The sequence below is a fragment of the Emydura macquarii genome, unplaced genomic scaffold, assembly GCF_026122565.2.
Source record: "Emydura macquarii macquarii isolate MOO-44397 ecotype Brisbane River unplaced genomic scaffold, CSIRO-AGI_Emac_v2 contig_705, whole genome shotgun sequence".
Lineage (NCBI taxonomy): Eukaryota > Metazoa > Chordata > Testudines > Chelidae > Emydura > Emydura macquarii.
This window is the reverse complement of record NW_027130842.1, coordinates 16,484,916-16,507,841: the sequence shown is the minus strand read 5'-3', so window position 1 is coordinate 16,507,841 and position 22,926 is coordinate 16,484,916. Positions and strand designations below refer to the sequence as shown.

Sequence of the window (22,926 nt, the reverse complement as noted above, 5' to 3'; positions counted from 1 at the left end):
GCACTGAGCAGCTGTGGATAGTTGATTGACTAGATATTCCTATGGAGCTCTGCAGGAGAACCGGAGTCCACCTGAATAGATCACAATGCCAGATCAGGGCTCTATTTACAAACCCGTTTTTAAGAATTATTTTATTACAAACTAAGATAGTGATCACACACAGATATCTACCCTCTCCCCATAACCAAGGTGAACAGCAAATTCTCATAGGTCAGCACAGAGTTCTGCTACTAACCTTCTGATTCATAGTCCAAACTTGAAAAATCAAAGTTTTCTTCCAGTAGACAGGAGTTCGCTGTGGGTGACATGGGTGCAATGCTCTCCCGTTTTCGAGCGATTTCCTCCTGAAAGCCCTTCAGCCAATCCTTAGTCTTAGGCCGGATATTCACTGCTCTGCCTTTGACCTAGAGCCAAGAAAGAATAGGTGTCCTTTTGTTAAGAAAAACCACCACCAAAAAACTCAAAAACAAAAACACAGTCCCAACAGGCTGTGTAAATGCAGATGTTCCATCCCACAAGTACTTCAGAAATCTGGATGGCAATAAATTCATTTAAGAAGTTCAATAAAAAGGAAATGCTCCTCCTAGTACCATCAGGAAAAAAAAAAACAAACACCAAACTTAATCCTTTTGATATATTAATACTCCAGGTATTGACTAAACAATTCTGCTGCTCTTATTGGGCTTATTTATGTTGTGGCTTCCTTTCTTCAAAGTTTTCATACTGAAATTAGCTTGTAGTTCTTGGTTACTCAATGCTGCACTCAATAGTTATTTGAGAGAAATGGTAAAATATCACCGAGATTAAGCTATATAATTTTATTATGATCATCATCATTTTAAATTAGGGGTGGTATTTTCAAAAGTACTTAAGTGACTTAGGAACATATGGGATACATGCTCCTAAGTCATTTGGGCATTTTGAAAAACCCCACCCACTCTCTAGCAGCCTGATATCGAACCATAAATCACCTCCCCAAACAAACAAACAAACATGACTTTTGATTCATGTGGGAAATAAACCATCAAGCAGAGAAGAACCTTAACTGCAGAGACATGTTGCATCACTGCACATGTTGGCACCATTACACATGGTGCCAAACAGTTTATTTGGTACACTTGAAAAAAGAAAATGTGAAGAGGGCTTGACAATGGTAGAGGGTCCCCAGAGCACTGCTTCCAGCAACAGAATAGTCACCGAGTCTGAGCACCACAGAACAAGCTCTGGGTGAGACAGTGCTGAAACTGCTGCAGTGCCTTGCAGGATTCCACAGTGACCCCTCGGGCCAGTTCCAGACACCTGTTTATAAGCTCCAGAAGAAGCAATATCCTGCCTTCCTTATACAGCCAGGTCTTTGTAGTGATCATTGTGGGTAGTCAGTTTCTTTGAAAAAAAAATCAGGCCATAGATTTAGGTGCCTGGATATGAACTTGAGTATCTAACCTAAGACAAACGTTTGGTGTGAATTCACTAAAATAAATCAGAGATGGTTTTACCTTGATACCATCCATACCCAGAACACTGAGAGCTGACCTGCTGTCTGCAAATGTTACCATCATCTGACCTCCATTGATCCTAGGAAAAACAGAGAGAGGAGACCACTGTACAGTTTGCTGTCCACAAGGACTAAATGCTGACTCTAGTAATTCTGCATTTTTTTCCATTTAGCTCTTTAAATAGTGTAATTTCTCAAGTTGTTTTGTTTTTTGCGACTAAGTATCCCAGCACTGGCTTTCCCTCACCACCCATCCACCTTCACACAACCCCACCAGAGCGGACACTACTAGGGCTGTCCTTGAGGCAACGGTTCATCCCTCTGAGCAGAGGCTGAGAAAACGTCACATACGTTCGTTCCTTCATCCACAGTATTTTCCCCTTCCCGTTGTAACACAGCTCTCCCCTTTCATGTAGCAGCTTCATCTGCTGTGCGTGAACTCTGCACTAAGTTTGCCTCTCGGAGGGCACGCAACTTCCTCAAAAGCTACTACTCTGTCCTACTGCAAGCTGCAAAGGGGTCTGAAAAAAGCAAAGCACGTCTTTCACACTCCTCTCAGCAGCTGCGTAAGGCTCCAAACCTTCATAAACCACATGTTGGTGGGAGCCTAAGGCTGCTCTTGAATCTATATCCCCTACTCAGTAGTGTGTAGGGCTAGACAGAGAGAGGCCAAGATGACAGTATTTAGCAAAACAATCTCCTGTAAATGTACGTCAAATGCCTCGTAACTGATGTGGTGGTCTTGCTGTCAAGCCACAATTACTGCCACTAAGAAGTTAGATTCCAGCAGAAAGCAGCAGGGATAGCAGCATTTTGTGGCCAGGCATGACGTAAGATGTATGCCACAACTGAAAAGTGTAACATGACTCCCATTTCAGTGGCACCACATGATTCTGTTAGCCCTTTTCACACTTTGGACAGGTACTTTTGATCCTGTTTTCTTCCATTCATAGTAATGTAAACCAGATAAGGCCAAGCTGTGCTCATTTTGCTCAGCACAGAAGTAGTCCCAAAGCCATCAGGAGACCCAAACTAACACAACTAGAAGGAAACAAACTGCTCCAGCAGGATATAGAATTAAACATCCTCCCTCACACTCAGTAGGTCCTGGGATGACCAAGGATTGGCTAGAGGCTCTAAAATCTAAAAGAGATGGAGTCACCCAGGAGGTCCAAATAAGTGTGAAAGATTGCAGAGGGAAGGCAGACCTTCTCAGTCACAGGAATGGGAGGAACAGATTAGAAGTACTGTAAATAAAGGCAGTGCATGACAATTAAAAAGCTGAGCCTGAGCAAGATGAAGAGCTGACCCCAGGGAGGCAGCCCCATGGTAAAGTCTCTGACCTGGAGTACTGTATACCCCTCTCCCTCACATAGCCAAGAAACATGTTTGATATTATTACCACTTATTTTTCTAATACCTCACATTTCTCTTCGTCCTCCTAAAGAAATATCTTAATTGTTAATGCAATCTGAATGCAATACATTACAGTCTAAAATGGTTATTCCTATTCCATGCAGTTAATTTATTTTAATTAGGATTTAAAAAAAAAATAGATTGCATGTGTCACAGAATCAACATTTACCTGACAAGAACAATGGTGCCATAATTCTCAAATATTTGCATAAGTTCAGTCCGCAAGTCGTCAGGAAATTCATTTTTCTCTTCGGGCGTTGGTGATTGGAGATTTATCATTACAGTGGCATCCAATGGTCCTTGGAAGGATGACACTTCCTGGAAAACGCTCTCACGGGCAGCCACGTCAACTTCCTGGACTTCCACTTCTACGATAGCTAACACGGGCCTAGATTTTATATTCACACACACACACAAAGACATTGCTTTCATGTTATCTAAAATCACCCTCAAGTAATAGGACACGCAAAAGATTGGCTGTCTGAAGGCTAGAAACTATTTCTAGACTTCGTATTTTTACAGCACCTTTTATCCCAGGATCTCTGAGCACTTTACAGATAATTTTAAATTAAGCTTAACAAGACCCCTTTGAAGTAGATAACTGTAATACCGATTTTAGACTAGGGTATGGCTACACTGCAGCTGGGAGCATGCTTCCCTGCTTGGGTAGACAGATGTGCTAGCTCTGCTGGCACTAGTGTGCTAAAACGAGTCACATAGCCAGGGGACAGCACAGGCAGCAGTTTGGGCTCACCACCACATGTGTACCCAGGGGGTCTGGCTGGGATTGTGCTCAGCTGGCTAGCCCGAACTGCCCTCTGTGCTGACCACAGCTACTCTATTTTTAGTGCACTAGCTCAAGCAGAGCTAGTGCATATTTACCCACCCAAGCTGGGAAGCATGCTTCCAGCTACAGTGCAGGCAGACCCCGAGAGAGGTTGAGCAGCGGCCCAAAGCCACACAAGGAGTAAGCAGCACAGCTGGCAACAAAACCCTGGAGTCCTGGCTCTCCCTTGATTACTTTGTCTTCTCCCTCGTCTACAGATTCACCACCACTATATTTAGCTGAAAGATAGCGGTGACCATATTATGTAGCAGCAGTCAAACAAAGCATAATAATAAAATAATAATCTTTGAACTTCCATCCAAAGATCTTAAACAGCTTTATTTATGTTCATAAATTGTTCCTCAGCACCCCTACGAAGTAGAGAAGTGTTATTATTTCCCATGAGGCACAGTGAGGTCAAGGGGTTTCCCCAAAGCCACGCAGGATGCCCAAGACAGAGCGGTTTTTCTTGTTGGCTTCCAGTTCTTTTGCCCTAGCCCCAGGAAGGGAGAGTGTACCCCTCCGTGTACAATATGTTTGAGTAGTACAGACACATCAACCACATTCATCGTTATGAATCATTTCTTATGTGTTAACTTCCTGTGTGTCAGATCTAACTCCATAGGGGCAAGCTGTCAAAAGGGCTGAGTTCGGCCTCTGCAGATGGAATCTATACCCTCAAGACCGCACTTGCAAATGCACCAAGGGCACTCCTGGACACTTGCAAATCTAACTACATGTCATTGCTACCTGCTAGTTCTAGTACAGCTGGCTCTGTAATATGCACTACCAGAATGGACAAACAGACTGAAGGTTGAGATGAAGGGGAGATGGAAAATCCAACCTACTGAGTGTATCTCCTTTCAACACTTCCTATTGAAGGTTGTTTTAATTTCCAGGACATGCTATAAAAAGAGACTCCATGTAACTAAAAAGTGTGGTTAAAAACAACAATACATGGTTACTGCAGTGATGTGTGCTGTAATTGGGAGCCAAGGTGAAGAAGCCTTGCTTCAAATAATGTTGCATCAGTCTTTTTTAATGATTGTGGCAGTTCCACTGTTAGCTGCTTGAGCTAGTAGTGTCAGTGCAGAATGGGCTAGTTCCTTGACATAGAGAAGTGGTTTGTTTGTGAGAAGCATGTTCTTTCATCACTGGAGAAAGGTGAAACAGTCCCCTCGAGCAACAATGCTGTGGAAAGCACAGGGCTAGCTTTTGTGATTCACTGAACACTGCTGTGAGAAACACCACAATGGCATTTCCATACAGCACACCAGGATAATTACAGAAGCCATGCTGAAAACAGACAAGCTTTTGATACACATTTATCAAAACACTCAGAGCATTCATTTCAGAACAAATGAAACAATAGCAGTGAGCAAAGTTAATCTGTATGTAGGTTTTCTCCCTAAAGAAAAATGAATCAACGTAGCTGTCTGAATTTTTGGTTTTGTTTTCTTCCTCTTTCTCCATTTCTCAGGAAAGTGGGGAGGCTTAATGTGTTTACATCTCAGGGAAGCTCATTAAAATTTACACCCCCCTCATTCAACACACACAATTTATACCGCAAAGGCCACACATTTCAGCTACTTTCGGTCTAGCAGAAGACTGGGTGGTAGCCTGTCTATGCTGCACCTTTAATTGGCTTGAGCTGTCAGAAATGAGAAAGGAGAGGCATACAGTCATCCACCCCTTGCCTCTGCAGCTCTTCCAACCCATGCTGAGATCACAGTGTAGAGGAAAATTAATACAAGGCGCCCGCTCATTGTCACCCTTTGGTTTAGAACCTTGATGGTGCTAAATGTTGCAGTACTGCATGCAGTGCCCATTAACGATTATTCTTGGCCTTCCATTGAATATGTACTTCAATGTGCTTCAGTATAATCAGAGAACGATCATCTAACCTAGGACATTACCTGTGATCGGATGCTTGCAGCTCTGCTCTTCCATAATACATCAGGGCACCCGGAGTCCAAGTGTGTTTGGCTTTAGTTTCAGCACTCAGATCACTATCTAGGAGATTGATCTCTCCAGCTATACAGTACAAAAGAGCATTAAAGTTCATAGACTATAATAATAATTAAAACTATTTTAGCAAACTGCATTTCACAGAACTGTGGTTTTCACCAAAAAACACTGTTCCTGAAGCATTCCAGCTAAAACATGGCTTATGTCCCTCTAGGCAGTGGTTTTCAACCTGTGGTCCACTAACCCTAGGGGTCCGCAGAATATGTCAAAGATTTCCAAAGGGAACCACACCTCCATCTGAAATTTTTTAGGGGTCCACAAATGGGGGGGAGGGGAGGGAAAAAAAAAAAAAAAAAAAAGAGTTGAAAACCACTGCTCTAGACTTTGAATCTCCAGGAAACAAAATGTAAAAAGAAGTGTAATAGATATTACAGATCGTTAGAAAAAGACAAACCAAACCAATAATTTGTGGGTCACCTGATCAGAGACCTATGTAATTTAGTATAGCAGACTGCGCATTAAAATACAGCTTTTTCCTCCAGCCCATATTTTGAAATAACCACATGCAGTCAAGAGACAGGAAAGAGAAATCCTGTGTGGCTCTAGCCTCTCTGCTTTCCACATGGTTTTTCAAGGGTGACAGAAGTGTTCAAATCTGGGATAAGAGTGTAGTGTAGTTGTTTTTTCCTTACTTTGCTTCCTTACCAGCTAGTGACTTAGAAATGGATGGAAACATTGTTTGGGCTGTTGGGAAGGGTTATTTTTCATCTCCAGAGCTCAAGATGAGTTGCTATGGGATATTGTGACTTCTCCTTGCTGCCTCATACTAGTTGTACCATCTAGGAATTCAATTATAAACAACCTGCAAGGAATAGTCTCCACACCTCTGCAAATAGCTCTCTGGCCTACACACAAAGTATCCTCCACTATCTAGAAAAGGAATGGAATTTGGACTATTGGGTGGGGCTCAAAGGCACAAAATGTGGAGGGTAAGGAGATGGATTTCCTAGTTGTGTTACTACTTGGGCTAGCTGTGGGAGGTCGAAGTTTTTAAGAAAGATATTTCACTTCATTGTTACAACTTCCTTTCTACATATGGTGGGCTTTTGCAGCCCAGCTAGGTCATCCTATCTACACAGTCTGCTCTGCCAGCTGAAGTCCTTTCTGGGGCCCAGCATTGTAATTTGAAAGAAGAATTAAGAGGAAAAGAGAAATTATTGAAAGAGCTATTTTTCTAGCTGAAAAGATACAGTGGAATTACTGGATTGCCTGCAACAATCACAAAGCAGTTGGGAAATATGAGTAGAGTTATTCAACTACTACATGCGTTTAGAAAAATGACAGACCTGCTGGAAACATGAAAAAATGACAAAGTTGTGGAAACATGAAAAAAAACTCCCCCCTTCTACAGTTTTATTGCTTCTTAAGCTCATGCCTCTATTTACTGTTCATGCTTCTCTTTTTACTACACCATCAGATTTTAAAATAAATATGAGATGATTTATGTTACATTGACATCTCTGGTTAGCCTCTCTTTGCTTCATGGTATTTATATTGAGGGAATCCATGGGATGACCCTTGTATCTGAAGAGCTAAATTAACGTTTGCATGCACAAATCAGATAATTTCTCATGGAACTCTTCACTTTGCATGCACAAGCGCAGTTTTTACATGTTCTAATGGATGACATGCAGATTTAGAGATTGGTATGGAAATATGGCTCTGGATGCAAAAAGTTTGGGTTGTTTTTTTTTAAGACTGTCTTAGTATTTTATAGCTTTTAACCAACAGATAAAATAATGCATTGAACTTCTTTAGCACCTTTCATTCAAGGAACTCAAAGCACTTTAGAAGTATTAATTAATAAAACCGCTTAACATTCAGTATTATCATTCCTTAATAACAGCTGAGGAAACCATAGCACAAGGAGGTTAAAAGCCTGCTCAGACCCTTATTGAAATCAGTAAGAACAGGAGCAGGCTGTAGCTAAGTGACTTGTTCAGGTTTAAAATACGAGTTCTTTATTCATGCAAGCAGTCCCACTGAAACCAAAGGGAGTACCAACATGAGTAAGGCAATCATAGTTTCACCCCAGACTGAGGGCCAGATTCAGATCCAGAACCTAGAATCCCACACTGCAAGTCTTCTTTCTAACCACTAGACCAAATTCCCTCCCTTGGAGCCAGCAAGATCTGCCTGCCTAGCATCATTATTTAAAATGAGATATGCAAAAATGAGAAAGACCCTACATACCTGTTTTATCAAACGGAAGCTTCTTTCTCCACCAAAGCACTCGGTCAGTCCAAGCAGGAGTTCTACACTTATCACTTGTATCATAAGCCTCTGAGCCAACATCATATTTATATGTTGGTCCAAAATTAATAGTGCCTTCATGAAAGTCTTTAAAAATCTATTAAAAGAAATATCATCGTTTTGATCAGCTAAATTCCTGCTTATGAAGGCATCACAGTCACATATTCACTTGTATCAGATAACTACACTTTGATTTTTTTTAAATGAACGTACGCATACAAACATGTCCGAAAACGCCCTCATTTTCATTCTCACTTAATAGCAATTAACTCAGATCAACATGCGGGTATTTTGGAAAATGGCTATTTTCAGTTCGGAGCAAATGGATAGATAAACCCTCTTACTTTTCCATTAGATTTCTGCTGCTGTAGCTGATCAAATTCCAGGAGTCTTTTCCAGTCTTGTCGTTTAAGAAAATAAAAAACTTCTTCATATGTCAGATCAATGCGATAGTTAAAATCACCACACCAGAACACATAGTCATGGGAGAACACGTTTCTTCCCTGTTTAGGAGATACAGAATTTAAGTCATAATTTAAAATGATACATTTTAATCAACTGAGATTTTAAAACTCAGTCTCCCTGAAATACTAAATTTTGGATGTGTTTACTAGATATTGATTGCTAAATTCAGCACAGACTAAAAATGTGGTCTTCACATTTCTTTCTGCATCCCACAGTTATTTAGACACAATTTTTTACATCCATAATTTAGATATCTTAGATGTCAAACCCTGAATTGCTGGCACAGTCATGGACTTATATGCCTGCATGATCTAAACTGCAGCCACAAAATGCTCCTGTTATTGTAGGCACCTGCAAAAATGGAGATTACAGTCAAAGCCAGGCTGAAAATTTGCCCCTACACCTGCATAGCACATATCTGTATGTGTAAAGTAATAATAATATTAATAGAGATGCACTCCAATGCTTAAGCTTTACATGTTATGCCACAGACAACTGCAATTTTTTCAAATAAGTTATAAACCTCTAAACACAGGGATTCATAAAAGACACACTCCAGACCTGTATCTATAGCATCTCACACACACATATTGTAAACTTACAAGATATATATAATAGTTAATGAACTATTGAAAGTAAGCACTGCTATAATAATAGATATTCTATGCAGGGCTTCAATACTGGCACTATTACTTCTACCATAAATTAAATTGATTAATATGCTATATGTGTTGAGCCTCTAAACCCTGGAAACAGCAGTGAGTTAAATTTTATGTTCTTCAACCAAAATGCTATTCTTTGCTGACTTAACAGAATTTTAAATGAACACATCACAAACTGGTCCTCTCGTTCCCTGGCTTACAGGCACTATAGAGAAGTCTGAAAGAAACAGCAATTGCGGTAATCTAAAGTGGTCAACACCATTAAGGCAAGCAAAAGGAACACAGCTACAAAAACCCTACAGGGCCACTTGCTGGCCATAAAAAAAGAGACAACCAAGAAGTGATCGATAGAATACCATCCAAGAGAAATCATATCTGATATAAATAAAAAGTAAAGGGATCTCAGAATATCCAAGTTTGCCACATTCTGATAAAGCTAATAATTAAGGTGTGCTCCCTTATCTTGGGACATGGGACTCTAGGGGAGCTGCAGGGAAGAAGGATAAAGAAGAGCAGAAGATATGTAGGCTCTGTGCAGGAGACTGAGGATTTGTGGCATGTCATGCCCAAGGAGAAGGAGTGGCTGAAATATGATGCACTCTGGCTATGCTCAGAGAGAGAATGGTCTTTTAGGGACTCTTGCTAACTAGTTTAAGTTAGAGCAGCCCCAGAGTGCACTAGTCTATTTTGGGTCTGAGCAGAGAACCAGGGAGCCACCACATCTGGTTTTCCAAGAGTAACCATGGCAAACTGGAGAATCTGGGTCACACTGCTTAAAGTTTTCAATCTGTGAATCAGGTGGGTGTGATACCAAGCGATGAAGTATTATGATGGTGAGAAACTGGCTAGACCCTTTCCTTGTTCACGTTCAGGCATTCTAACATCTGGATTTTTTAAAGGTGTAGAATTTTTGTGAAGAAAGTGTCATTTGTTTTTGAGTGTTAGCTGGTCTCCATGGAAATATGTTTTCTACCTTACTTTCTTTTTTATTAAGTTCATTTGTATATATTCTCCATGCTTTGAATTGCCTCCTGCCTCCTGTGGTGCCCTGCCAGATGGTATAGATTGCTACCAACTCTTACAATTAAAAAATGTAAGGATACAGTTTTCACCCATTCACATTTCTGTCTTAGACATCCTAAATCCTTACCATTGGGAAGCTGAGTTTCTGTGTAATCTCTTTATAGTCTTCATTCCTCTCTTTCACTTGAGACTGCCCAGCTGTCAAGTGACTGCATATGAAGCAAAAACTGGTGCTGTGGAACTGGAAACGGATGCCTACTGCCCCTTTATTCCCAGCCTTCCCTCCCATCCCTGTCTTCACTGTGTCTATTGCTACATCCCTAGAACAAAAAAAAAAAAAAAAAGGAGAGGGAGGGAAAGGAAAAAAATTCATTAATCATTACTAAAGTGGAAAGGAAAATCATGTCTTATTTAGAATATTGCTTTTATTTTCTCTCCAATTATTAAACACATGAATGAGCAAAGAGGTTCAAGTTGTTCAATGGATTTCTTAGGTCTTTTGCTGCAAAATTAGTACTGACCATATCCATGTTCTAATGTTTCAGATTACCAGTTAAACAATAATACAGTAATAAAACAATTGAATGAAATATCTTTCTTCTTGGACCATCCCTCTTGCAATCCTTTCCAAGCTGCACAGCATACTTTACAAAAAAACATTTCTGTAGCTTTTGTGTATTATAACAAGGTTTAGCTTTGATGTTTGCTTTTATCAAAAAATTTTCTTTAAAATAGTGACAATAATTAGCAGTCACTCTTTTACTCCCTTTTATTTTCCACTCTGCTGACATCAATCAATACACAACAGCTGGTAATCAACTGGAGCGGCATTTCCCATTTCATGACATGTAACTTTTGTAGTGGATAGTGGGCCACATCTCTGGTGTATCAATACAAATCTTAAAGCATACAGATAAAATTGGTGTTTGTCAAGTTGGTTGATTGTTAGATACAAATACTCAGACCTTGTGCACTGAAATGACTTCAGTTTTGATAACAAATTGCCTGTTGCATCCATTTGTTAATTACAAAGTATTTAAACTACATTTTAGTAATTAATGTACCATTGTTTTACATTATATTACAAAGGGACTGGCTTGGCAAAACAGACCAACGGTTAGCAGGATAATTACTGCCAGACAGCCAGTGTACTTTGAGAATAATGCATGACTGTCTGTTCAGATAAGTAAATAGTGAGATCATAAATGTAATCATCCCAGCCCTGTGTGAGTCCTTCCTATTGAGAAAATTTCCAGTTACTTTGCAGATAAAATCAAGTGGATTGGACTAGCATATTTGTGTCCACTGACACAGGGTAATACCTGGAGGGGACAAACGCTAGGTCTTTGATTGACTTTTGGTTACACACATTCTTGGAGGCTCTAGAGGTGTTGGGGGAATTTCATACCACAGCCCATCTTTGGTTTCTTCTCTTTGCTGGCTGATGAAGGCCAGTGGGGAAATACTAGCTCCTGTGTTGGCTGGTGGAGAACATCCATACCTTCACTGAGGGGGTTCTGACCACTATAAGGAAGCATGTGTTCCGTCTCTGCTCTAAGAAGCCATCCATTGATTCTGCCAAACTATTCAACTATCAACTGGAATTTAATCTTCCATTTTTGGTTAAAGGTTCTAGGAAAGGCTGTGATGAGACAACCTCAAAGTACCCTGATGCCACTGAGTTCTCTGACCCATTCATTTCAATGTATGCTTCAATCACGTACCATTTTATTCATCTCCTCTTTACACTAGTCCTAATCTTTTAATCTCCCTTAGCATAGAAGCCTTTCTATGCCTCTGGTCAATTTTGTTGCTCTTTTCTGGATTTCCCTTTTTTTTTTTTTTTAAACTACAAAAGCATGTGGGTAGGCTTGGCTGTGTCCACGTATCCTGTAGCAGCGCATTAGCATGAAATAATGAAACTCAGTCTTACTAGAATCACTTTCTTTACTTTCAGCAGCATACCTGAGCGCTAACAGTTTGACAGCAGCAATACAGCCAGTCAGTTGAGTAATTCTGCTATTGATCCCTTTTTAATCAAGCACTTCCTTCCTGCTGGATTACTCAAATTTCTGGGTTACAGATCTTGTAATCCAGGTGAAAATTCACCTAGTAAAAGATATTCTTTGGACTACTTCTATCAGACAGGTTAGTTTAAGAAAAACAATAAAACAACAGGAATTTCATCTTTTCCCTTTAGTGCTTGGTTGAAATGGAGACTTAAATGAGAGCAAGCTGGCTGAAACTAGATCTAGAGAAGAAAGGAGTGCTGGTGGCAGAAGGAGCATGAATGTATGGCAGGGGTGATTTCTGATAATTTTACTGAGAAGATTATCCACTCCCTGGCCCAAGAGTTTTTTTTTATTTAAGTGTGCTTTGCAGCCTCGATTGCTCCTGGATCCCAGATGATGTAAGCGGCCAAAAGCATCTTTTCCCCCTTTGAATCTGCAGCCTTTTATCTCAGATCCAGACCTCGTTACTCCAGGTGCAAGTCAAGGGGTGCAAACCCCTTCAAATGGGGGCGCTGTGCAACTGCACTGAGAGCACATTGATTAATCCACGCCTGTTTTACAGTCTCACAAACCCCATGCCACAGGAAACAGTTTGTGAAAATGCAACACCCTCATACCTGATGAAGGGGATGTGATAAGGACGTACAAAGATGAAGAGACAAACGCCAACAAGCTGTGCGGACGTCAGCAGAATGTACCGGTGAGTCCGGGAAACCGCTTTCTGAAGCTGCTCCCCCCACATCTTCCTATTAGTTGTACTGGAACAAGAACATTGAATAAATTGAACAGAAACTAAATAATAAAAACCATGTTAGTCTCTTTTTGCATGTCTCTTTCCTCTGCTCTTGCAGCACGAGGCAGAGGGAGGGCAGGTGAGAGCTAAATGGACCATAACTGATTAGGAGGTGACCAGCTACACATGCTCACTGGTGAACACACTGCTACTCTCAAGTGGTGACTAGGCAGCTCTGTTTGCAAAGATTCTACCTTGCAGGCACCCTTATTTTTCTTGTCCTTAAGGTCTGATACATGCAGAGGAACACCTGGTCCACCAACCATGCTATATACATATATAGCTTTGTCATTTCTAAAGATGATATCTAAACGTTAAGCCAGAAGAATCAGTATTGAAATGCTACCTTCCTGGGTTGTTTTTGTCCCTTTGCCCTTGAGTCCTCCTCTAGGTTTAGTGAGCCTGTCAGGGAGCAAATCTTTTCACATGCACAGACAAGCAGAGTTCATTCCTTACCTCTACTTCCTACCCTGGCAGTACTTTATGAATACACATACATAAATACTTAAGCACAGAGAAATATTTGCTCAGATTGTAAAATTCCACACGTGCACTTCAGCTGTGTGTACAGACTTAGTTTAACATTTCAACATCAGACAAGGTTACTGGAAGCACAGTGCTAAAGGAGTGTCCCTTCACTGGCTCAGAAAGCACAGTGATATACATTGTATAAAGATTAGAGAGAATGCAAGAGAGCGCGCATTTGGGCTAGCTCACCTTGGCATTTTTTAACAATAAAAACATTCCCACATTTAGGTGAATGTACAAAGCATGGCTTGGTTTTTACCTACCTGGTATTTACAATATTCCCTGCATTTAGTTCCACCATCTCTTCAAATCCCACAGCAAATAGGTCAGGAGGGCAGCTCTCATCATCTGTGTGGAGACGAATAAAAGTCATGCAAAACTTATCACTTTATTTGTTGTTTCGTGTCATCATTTGCTTTCTTGATAGAAATTAGAAACAGAAGTTTTGTAATTAATCTTGTGCATCCTCTGCCAAGCTATACATATTTATAGCTCTCTTAATCTATCTTCACAAAGCAATCCTTGAAGATCCTTTATCACTTTTCTGCTTTTCTCCCTCTGGTTTGTCTGCATCTTTCTGGAAGGAAGGAGCCCAGAACAAAGCACTTTATACTAGGTGTGGTTTCAGCAATGTTGTATAATGGGAGATCACCACCTCCTAGATCTAGGATATGATGCCACTGTGTACACAACCCAAAAGTCACAACGGTTTGCCCCATCCCATCCAATCACATTGAAATGCATAGCCAGTATGGTCCAATATCTCTGTATCTGTTTTTGATGCAGACCATTTATCTAGTAGCAACTATTTTCCCATACCAAAGTGTTTCTTCCCCCCTCAGTGCCCCTTAGTAAGATTTTCCTCTACTTCAAAGAAGTTTTGGAGGTTGCTTGCTAACTTCCTTCCCCATCTTCTTTAAGAATTGTGACAGGGTCAGACCAGATGGCTACAGGAGAGTGCTACTATTTGAGATCCGGGAAGTGGGCAGGCTAAGGGCCCCTCCACCAGCCTAAGGGGGAGGAGCCGCTGGACTCGGGACTCAACTGATTTCGGGGGACAACTAATGAGAAAACAGGAAAGGGCACGAAGGTCAAAGGGTCAAACGGAGGGAACCGGAAGAGGACACCGAGCAGAGAGCCCCGGACAGCGCCCACTGGTCCCTGAAGTTATCTAGGGAGCCAATGGATGCTGCCCAGAGGAATCCTGCCCGAATGTGTGAACAGATGGAGGAACGGATATAGGCCCCACAGTCGCAGAGCACCCCCTCAGCTAACCTCCCCTCTCTGGTCTTGTAGATGGCCACCGTGACCAGTGCTAGGAGAAGGTTGACGAGGAGGTCCCACAACTTTGTAGGGCCCCACACGGGGTGTGCACAGAGGAACAGGTGCGGGGAAAAGTGCAGCCAGAACTTCAGTACGAGGTTCTGGAACAGGGGCTGCAGCCTGACACACTCGAAGTAGATGTGCGCCAGGGTCTCTCTCACGCCGCAGAAGGGGCAGGTGTCGGGGTGAGGGGTGTACTGTGCCAAGTACATGCCCATGCTCATGGCTCCGTGAAGGAGCTGCCAATTGATGTCCCCGTGGGCCGCGGGGTCAGGGTGGAATAGAGACTGGCTCACTGGGGGTCCTCACCCTCCACAGGTGGTATCAGGTCCCGCCATTTGGTGTCTGGGCGGGACACAAGGGCGAGGAAATGAAGGGTGTGGAGCACGAGCATGTACAGATGGTCCCTGGGTATGGTTTGGAAATGGACCAGCTGCAAGTCTAGCAGCCAGCTCGGTGCGTGGGGAGAGAGTGGCTGGGGGCAGGGGCACATGGGGCTGGGCCCAATGAAAAGCTCTGGAGGGCTAGGACTGAGGCAGGAGGGGAGGCAGGGAGCACCCTCTCACAGGACCCGCTTGAGGTAAACCCAAGCAGCAGGAGGCAAGGCTGCCTTTACCTCCTGGAGTACGCGCCGGGGGGGGGGAGAGGGGGGGTTCGAAGGGTGGAGAGCCCCATGTGCCAAGCCAGCAGCTGGGGATCTACCAAGTCCCCCTGTTCGTAGTCCAGGAGATCTCCGATCCTGGTGACACCTGCCAGAACCATCCACCTGCACACGGAGTTGGGAGTTGTGTAGTAAAGGCTCCGCAAGGAGGTCCTCCCCCTTGGCGACCGCAACGGGCCTGGAGGCCAAGACCAGCCTCAGGTCTGGAGGAGGTCCTGGTAGAAGACCGGCAGCTCGGAGAGTTCTCACAGAAGACCGCTCGGATGGAGATAAAGGAGCTGCTGGTTGTATCGGAGCCCTCAGAGGCGGCGGAGGAAGGTGTGCGCCAAGTGGCTCCATGCCAGACTACCTGCACTATAAAGGACTTGGCACCCGTAGCCACAGCGGCAAGCAGGGGATGACTCAGGCCAGGGCCCTCAGAAGGGGGTGGGGGCAGGTGTCCCACCACAGATGTGGGCCCAGGGCTCAGTCCCTCAGCGCTGGCCATCACCTCAGCAGGCTCAGCACCTGCAGGTGGAGTGACGTTGGCAGCCGGGCAGGTAGAAGGGTCCAGGGGTGACCCGGATGCAATGGCAGGAACAGTGGTCTGGGGAAGGGAGGAGAAGGGAAGAGGAGGAGGCGGCACCAGGAGGTTGCTGCCCAGATCAAGGCCCGCAGGCAGAGGGTTGTCCTCCCCCTGGGTGACTATGGTCAGACCCAGGGACTCTATCTCCTTGAAGATGGAGCCCAAGTCCCCCTCTGCCACCATGGCGGCCACCCCGCCAGAAGCCGAGGCGGCCACCACCTCAGCGCCAACAGGGAGCGCAGATGAAAAGGTGGCAGGGGAAGCTCCCTCTGAGGCCTCCCCAGGGAAGGAATCTAGAAGGGCCTCCAGGAAGGGGGCTGTGCTACCACTCTTCGCTGCTCGAATTCTTGCTCAACCCACTGGACTTGTCAGGGGGTGCAGCAGAGGGCTCACTGGTGGCAATCTGCCCCCCTGCAGAGATTTTGGGCGGGGGGAGGTCTTCCTCCCCATCCAAGGTGGCGGAGAGGTTCTGATCCTTTTTTTGCATGCCGCACTTCCCCTCGCTGAGCACCCAGCCGTCCAAGGGGTAAAAAGCGTACACACAAAAATAGTAACTACATATTTCACATGTGTAATTTTGACACCCATTTTTGAAAATTTAGCCATTAATGTAGATTATGGAAACAGCTGACTGCATGAGGTGGCTGACTGCACTGTCAGTAAGTATGTCTAGCCTGCATGAACAGAACACATGCAGCATAATGTTAGTCTCCTATTTTCTGGACCTTCTGAGACTAAGGTAGTACGGGCCCAAGAGAAGCAATGCTCACATGAGACAGCCAGGGATATATGGAATTTATTCATGTTTTTGTGTACTATGTGCAGGAATAGCTCAGCGATGCCTGCAGAGGATTATGTGTAACAGGGAAAGTAAAGGACAGGCAGTAATTTTAGAACCATTTCCATTTCTGAAGGACAGAACACTAACTTTGTTGTTTTCAATCAATTACAATCACTAGCCTTGTTTTGTGAACAAGATAGTCAGCAGCGAGTTCAAACAAGCCACAAACACAACAGTTTGACACACTACTAAGAAAGGGACTCTGCTTTCTAATGCAATAACACGTTATCCTTACTGTATACCAGGGGTTCTCAATTCCGCCGCCGATTCCCCCCCCCTGCCGCCGCCACAAAACCCCGCTGCCGCCGAATCCCCCCACCCCCTTGCCGCTGCCGGAAAACTGTGCCGCCGCCGAATCTCTTCCCCCGCCTCCGGTCAAAACACTTTTTGCTGCCGAATTAAAGCCCCCCCCAACGCATTTTCCGCTGCTGAGAAACCGCGCCGCCGCCGAAAGCACCATCCTCTCTACCGCCGAAAAATGTGAAACGGCGGCAGGGTTTCGGCGGAGGGCATCGATTCCTCACGCAAACCCGCAATTTTACTGAGTCCCACTCTGGCCAGGTACAGTTAGGTGAAGGGGTACTTGACCCGACTGTACCTGACCCAAGTGGTACTCTGTAAAAAAAGGTTGAGAACCGCTGCTGTATACAGTTCCTTTTGTCTGAGGGTCTTGAAGTGCTTTATAAAAACAGTAAAGAATTAAGGGTAACATTTTCAGAAGTGCCTAAAGGCCAGATTTTAAAAGATATTTAGGTGTCAAAAGTTGCAGACAGATGGCCAGTGGGATTTCTAAAGGGGCCTAGGCACCTAACTCCCAATGAGAATGAAACACAAAGGGAGAGCATGTCCCTAATATTTAGGGACAGATTCTGTGCTGTTGTCTCCTGAGAGATTCAGCACAGAAGACCACCTCAGGGTGAGGTGGTTTTATGCCACCTTTGCACACTCTGGCAGCATCCCAGAATCCAAGGCCAAAACTCTCTCCAGCATTAGTTAGTGCAGCCCTGAGGGCTGCTCTAAGTTACAGCAGCCTTCCCCATCCCACCTATGCTCCCCTACACCAAGGCTTGTGAAGGGGTGCAGCATAAGGCCAACTGGGAGCAGAATCAGCCACTTAAAATTCCCTACCAGATGACGCACAAATGGTCAAATCTGGGGCTTACACTACGTGGCAGTTCCTTTAGACACCAACAAATAATGTTTATTTTAAAACAGATACATTGCCACTCAGAATCTTACCCTGAAATTCAGAAGCCCCAGAGAGCTTGGGAGAATCCAGCAGCCAGTCTGTTAACTCACTGGTACCAAGGATGTTGCTTCTGAACTGTTTGCCTCCATTCACATTCCAGGTCCCCATGGCAACACGAATCCGATTGAAGTGTGTGAATTCAAACTGATGCTCTGTCATGGCCTTCAAAATACTGGGAGTCACTGATGGAGAGAAAGTAAAAAGGATTTGCTGCAGTGGAATAAAAGATAATACAGACGTCAGTGACACACAGACTTACTGTGAAATAACAGAAGTTACCTTACTGGCATCAATGCAATAACTAAAGAGTAATTCCAGCAGAAACAACAATAATTGCGTAACTGAAGATGATGCCATCAATTTCTCTCCTGGAAACTGTGCAGTCACTGAAATGAGTCTTACTATTTACACATGAAGGTAAGTGAAGGGGAAGGGAAAAACAGGACACACAGTGACAAACTTCAAGAAAATGTATTCAAAAAATGTTACTAGTATTTTCTAACACTTTCCCTAGTAATAACTGAATAATATTATTTGAGGCTGCTCTCTCTTGGGATTTCAGTTTGGCCCACAAAACAATGGTTGTGTCACAAATTAAGAGGTAAACCCAAGCCCCATTAGATTTTTTTTGGTGCATACCGTTACATAATAATTCTGCAAAAGCATCATGAACTTGGATCTACATTCTGACATGGCCAGGATCCCACATAAGACCTCACCATGTTGATTATTCCTGTCTGATCCCCATTTTAGCTTGGCTTTAATCAGACTCTCTCTGTTTTGTTTTGTTTTTTGGTGGGTGGGTGCCAATAACTAGAAGTGTAATTTTTTGACCACCATTATTTGCAGGAGCAATTTAGGTCATTTCAGTGTTTAAGGAGCTGATTTGCAGATGCAGTTAGACACCTAAATGACTACTTTTTAAAAAATATGGTCCCAAGACAACTGCCCAGGGTCAGAGTGTGAGTCAGGGAGAAAGCTGGGGGAAAAAACCCAGAAATTCTGAATCCCAGTCCACTCCTCTAAACAGCAGACAACTTCCATCAGCACAAATTAGCATCAGTAAATGAGCCAACATATGCAGAAGTCTAATAGAATATTTTGGGAAATAAAAACCAGTGGAATTTAAGCACATGCTGTGTTGATTTGAAAGCTTTGCCTCTATACAGCAATGCCTTTGTACAACAGCTGTTTATTTCTAGACTCTTCATGAGGATTCAATTGGGCATCTCAAAACAAACACAAGATAAAGATGACAGATTTACATCTAACTTACCCAGCATAGCAGTGTTGTCCATAAGCATCCTTCCTTTATCTGCATATTCCTCACTGAAGAAATCACCCATGAGCAGCAACTTGATGGCTTCCTGCTTCACATTGTCAAAGAAATTTGACTGAATGGTGCGTGACACGGAGCGGGCTCCATCCTTGAGCTTTCCTACCTGCATTAGGCAAAAATAATCAAACACAGATGGCCTTTGCAGTAATATTGTAGACTTCCTTTAATGTCGCTCATGAATAAGTAGCTCTGATATTCTCCTTTACCTTGGCTTTCCCCTCCAAGGCACGACTGCCTGTAAACACTCTACTCAGATTGTGACCATTGAGAGTCCACATTGCCTTGTAGGACTCCACAAAGCGGTCAACTATAGATTTGGAGTTCAATGCTAGGCTTTCTAACTGAGTGTGCAGAACCTGGAGTGGACACAGAAAGCGAGGTGAAGAAAAGTCACTTTTTATATTCCATTTCCCCCCCGCACTCCATGTAGGAATTCCAATCAGCCATCATTCTATAGTTAAATTAATGCAGGTATCTTAATGATGGAAAGTGCAGCGTGCCACATAGCCAGGCCCTCCTGGTCCTTGGGGTTCCCCCCTTGTATAAAGGCTCACAGCCGTCTGCACTGCAGTCACCCGTGCTCATTTATTTACAGTGCACACAGGCAGTTCCCCAGTTCCTGCCCCAGGCACTCTAGACGCTCGGAGGCTCAGAGTTGCTCGCCCTTCCTGGCCAGCAGGCAAGCTGACTCGCAGTCCTCCCAACCCTACTTGGACACTCCTCCTCCCTTTTCCTGAGCTGGCCTATATACCCTCCCTGGCATGGTAGCCAGCTGTTCCCCATTTGCCTCATTAGTCAGGGCTCTGGTCAGTGTGGTCAGCTGTTGCCTGCTCCCTTTTTAGCTCTTGACTCTGCTGACCTGCACTGCCTCAGCCCAGCCCACTTGGTTAGGGGCGACAGAGGGGGTTACCACCCTCCACTCTGTCACAAAAAGACAGCGTTACATCACTGGAGACCTCCCTCCTGCCCTTTCTGGTAGGGTACAAAATACCTGCAGGGAATGTGTGTGTGTTCATGAAAGACCATTAATGAACTCACCTCAAGTGCAATGAAGGACTGTACACTATTCGTACGATCCAGACAGTCTAGGCAATTCATTCGCAAGGTACCTGTCTGCAGACTTCAACAGTCAAACAAAGAACAAAGAGATACAGCAGGTTATTAGGAGCCTCCACATCCAGTTGTTATTGTTAAAAGATTGCTTTCTTTTACCATCAAAAACATTTAAAAGTTGGAAAGTCAATAAAAATGGCATTTGATCCACAGGTAGATAAGATCGGATTTTCAAATACTCAGCCTGGGTTTTTCCACCCACATTTTGCAGATGCAAAACATTTGTCAGCTCAATTTATCTGAAGTGCACAACTGTGCCTGCTAAACCACACCAGCAATTATACGTGTGACACTGGCAGACCAGGTGTCAGCTCATGCCAAGGCCTCACTGAACACTGACAAACCCCTAGCTGGAAATTAGTCTGGCTCCCCTGATAGTATTGCTAACATAGGTATTTGATTTATAAAAATATTCAGACTTTATTAAATGCTTTTGAGTTGCTGCATGAATTAATGTCACTTATCATATCTGTATCCCATGTTCTAAGACAATATTTAAAGGTTTCCTCTGTAACTATAAGAGCATTTGCTCTAAAACCGTAAACCCCACAGTCCAGAGAGAAGTATTACCAAGTATGAAATGCTAGTTTACCACAAGAAGTGCCATCTCCTCTCCAAATAAGCCATGTGGAACATCAGGGGACAAAAGATTTTGTTTATTGCTCTTCCCACACCCATGAAGAAGAGATGTGCACAAACACTCATCCCAACATCTTGAGCTCTGGGGCAAGGGAATAAAAATCCCTGTCAAGAAGAAATTGTTATCCCTATACTGCTTGGACATCAGAGAGAGGGCATAAGCATAACCGGATTCCCAGTTGTTTACTTGGGTTAGCCCTAGAGGACATATAGAGCTTCCTTATTATAGAAGCGTCTATTACCTTTTGGAACCTAAGACTGTAACTCATTTGTGTGTGTACGTTTATCTGCTTTAAACCTTGTAAATACCTGTATTTCTTTTTACTAGTTAATAAACCTTTAGTTAGTTTATTATAGGACTCGCTACAAGCATGGTCTTTCGTGAGAGTTCTGAGGTGAAGTTGACCTGGGGTAAGTCACTGGTCCTTTGGGACTGTGAGTAAACTGAATATTATTGTGATTTTTGGTGTAAAGGACCATCTATCACAAAGGCAAGCTTGCCTGGGTGGCAAGATAGACCGGAACACCCAAGGGGACTGTCTGTGACTCCATGTTAAGGCTGTTATAGTGCCTGAGGAGTTTGCGCTTGATACTTTGTTGGTGAAATCTAATTATAGAATACACAACCAGTTTGCTGTTTGTGCCTTGGTTTGTAACAGTCTGCCCAGAGGCTGGTACTCAAGTTCATGAGCTACTTTAGCCAGCTTGACAACATGCACTAATAATTTTCCAGGGTCAAAAAACTGGAGGACTAGTTAAAGCCTGATGGTAAATTTGGCAGGGGAAAGCAATCTCGGAACTGTTAGCAATTACCCATCATCCAGTAGTTTCAAAGTTAAGTTCCCAGAGGACTGGAAGAAAGGAAAACATAGTACTTATCTTTAAAAAGGAGGGAAAAAAGATGACCTGGGGAACTATAGACCAGTCAGTCTAACTCAATTCCTGGAAAAATACTGGAATAAGTTATTAAACAATCAATTTGTAAGCATCGAGGGCATAACAGGGTTATAAGGAATAGCAAGCATGGATTTGTCAATAACAAACCATGCCAGACCAATCTAACTTCCTTCTTTGACAGGATTACAGGCCTAGTGGCTAGGGAGGAAGCAGTAGATATGATATATCTTGATTTTAGTAGGGCTTTTGACTTAGTCCCACATGATATTCTCATAAGCAAACTAGGGAAATGCAGTCTAGATTAAATTACTAAAAGGTGGATGCACAATTGGTTGAAAGACTATGCTCAAAGAGCAGTTGTCAATGATTCACTGTCAAACTGAGATGGCGTATCTAGTCAAATCCCACAGGGGTCAGCCCTGGGTTTGGTACTATTCCATATTTTCATTAATGATTTGAATAATGGACTGAATTTATTCTTATAAAATCTGAAGATGTCATCAAGCTGGGAGGAGTGGCAAACGCTTTGGAGGACGGGATTGGAATTCAAAAAGACCTTGACAAATTGAAGAATTGGTCTGAATTCAGCAAGATGAAATTCAATAGAGACAAGTTAAAATACTTCTCTTAGGAAGGAAAAATCAAATGCACAACTTAGAAAATGGGGAATAACTGGCTAGGTGGTAATATTGCTGAAAAGGATCTGGGGGTTTATAGTGGATCACACATTGAATGAGAGTCAACAATGTGATGCAGTTGTGAAAAAGGTTAATATCATTCTGGGAATGTATAAACAGG

General features: G+C 43.2%; 1 protein-coding gene across 3 annotated transcripts in view; it reads right to left on the bottom strand.

Annotated features, from left to right (window-relative positions):
* Positions 1-22,926, bottom strand: part of SYNJ2 (synaptojanin 2) — an 85,648-nt gene that overhangs the window by 10,847 nt on the left and 51,875 nt on the right. For all 3 annotated transcript variants that reach the window (XM_067542481.1, XM_067542479.1, XM_067542480.1), the window contains 13 exons: positions 20,518-20,599; positions 19,686-19,835; positions 19,417-19,582; positions 18,131-18,322; positions 13,765-13,849; positions 12,798-12,938; positions 10,296-10,488; positions 8,363-8,521; positions 7,959-8,115; positions 5,654-5,771; positions 3,081-3,299; positions 1,497-1,575; positions 236-404 (listed from right to left, as the gene is read on the bottom strand). In XM_067542481.1, the coding sequence (XP_067398582.1) occupies positions 236-404; positions 1,497-1,575; positions 3,081-3,299; positions 5,654-5,771; positions 7,959-8,115; positions 8,363-8,521; positions 10,296-10,488; positions 12,798-12,938; positions 13,765-13,849; positions 18,131-18,322; positions 19,417-19,582; positions 19,686-19,835; positions 20,518-20,599 (1,910 nt within the window). The remainder of the gene's footprint in view (positions 1-235; positions 405-1,496; positions 1,576-3,080; positions 3,300-5,653; positions 5,772-7,958; positions 8,116-8,362; positions 8,522-10,295; positions 10,489-12,797; positions 12,939-13,764; positions 13,850-18,130; positions 18,323-19,416; positions 19,583-19,685; positions 19,836-20,517; positions 20,600-22,926) is intronic.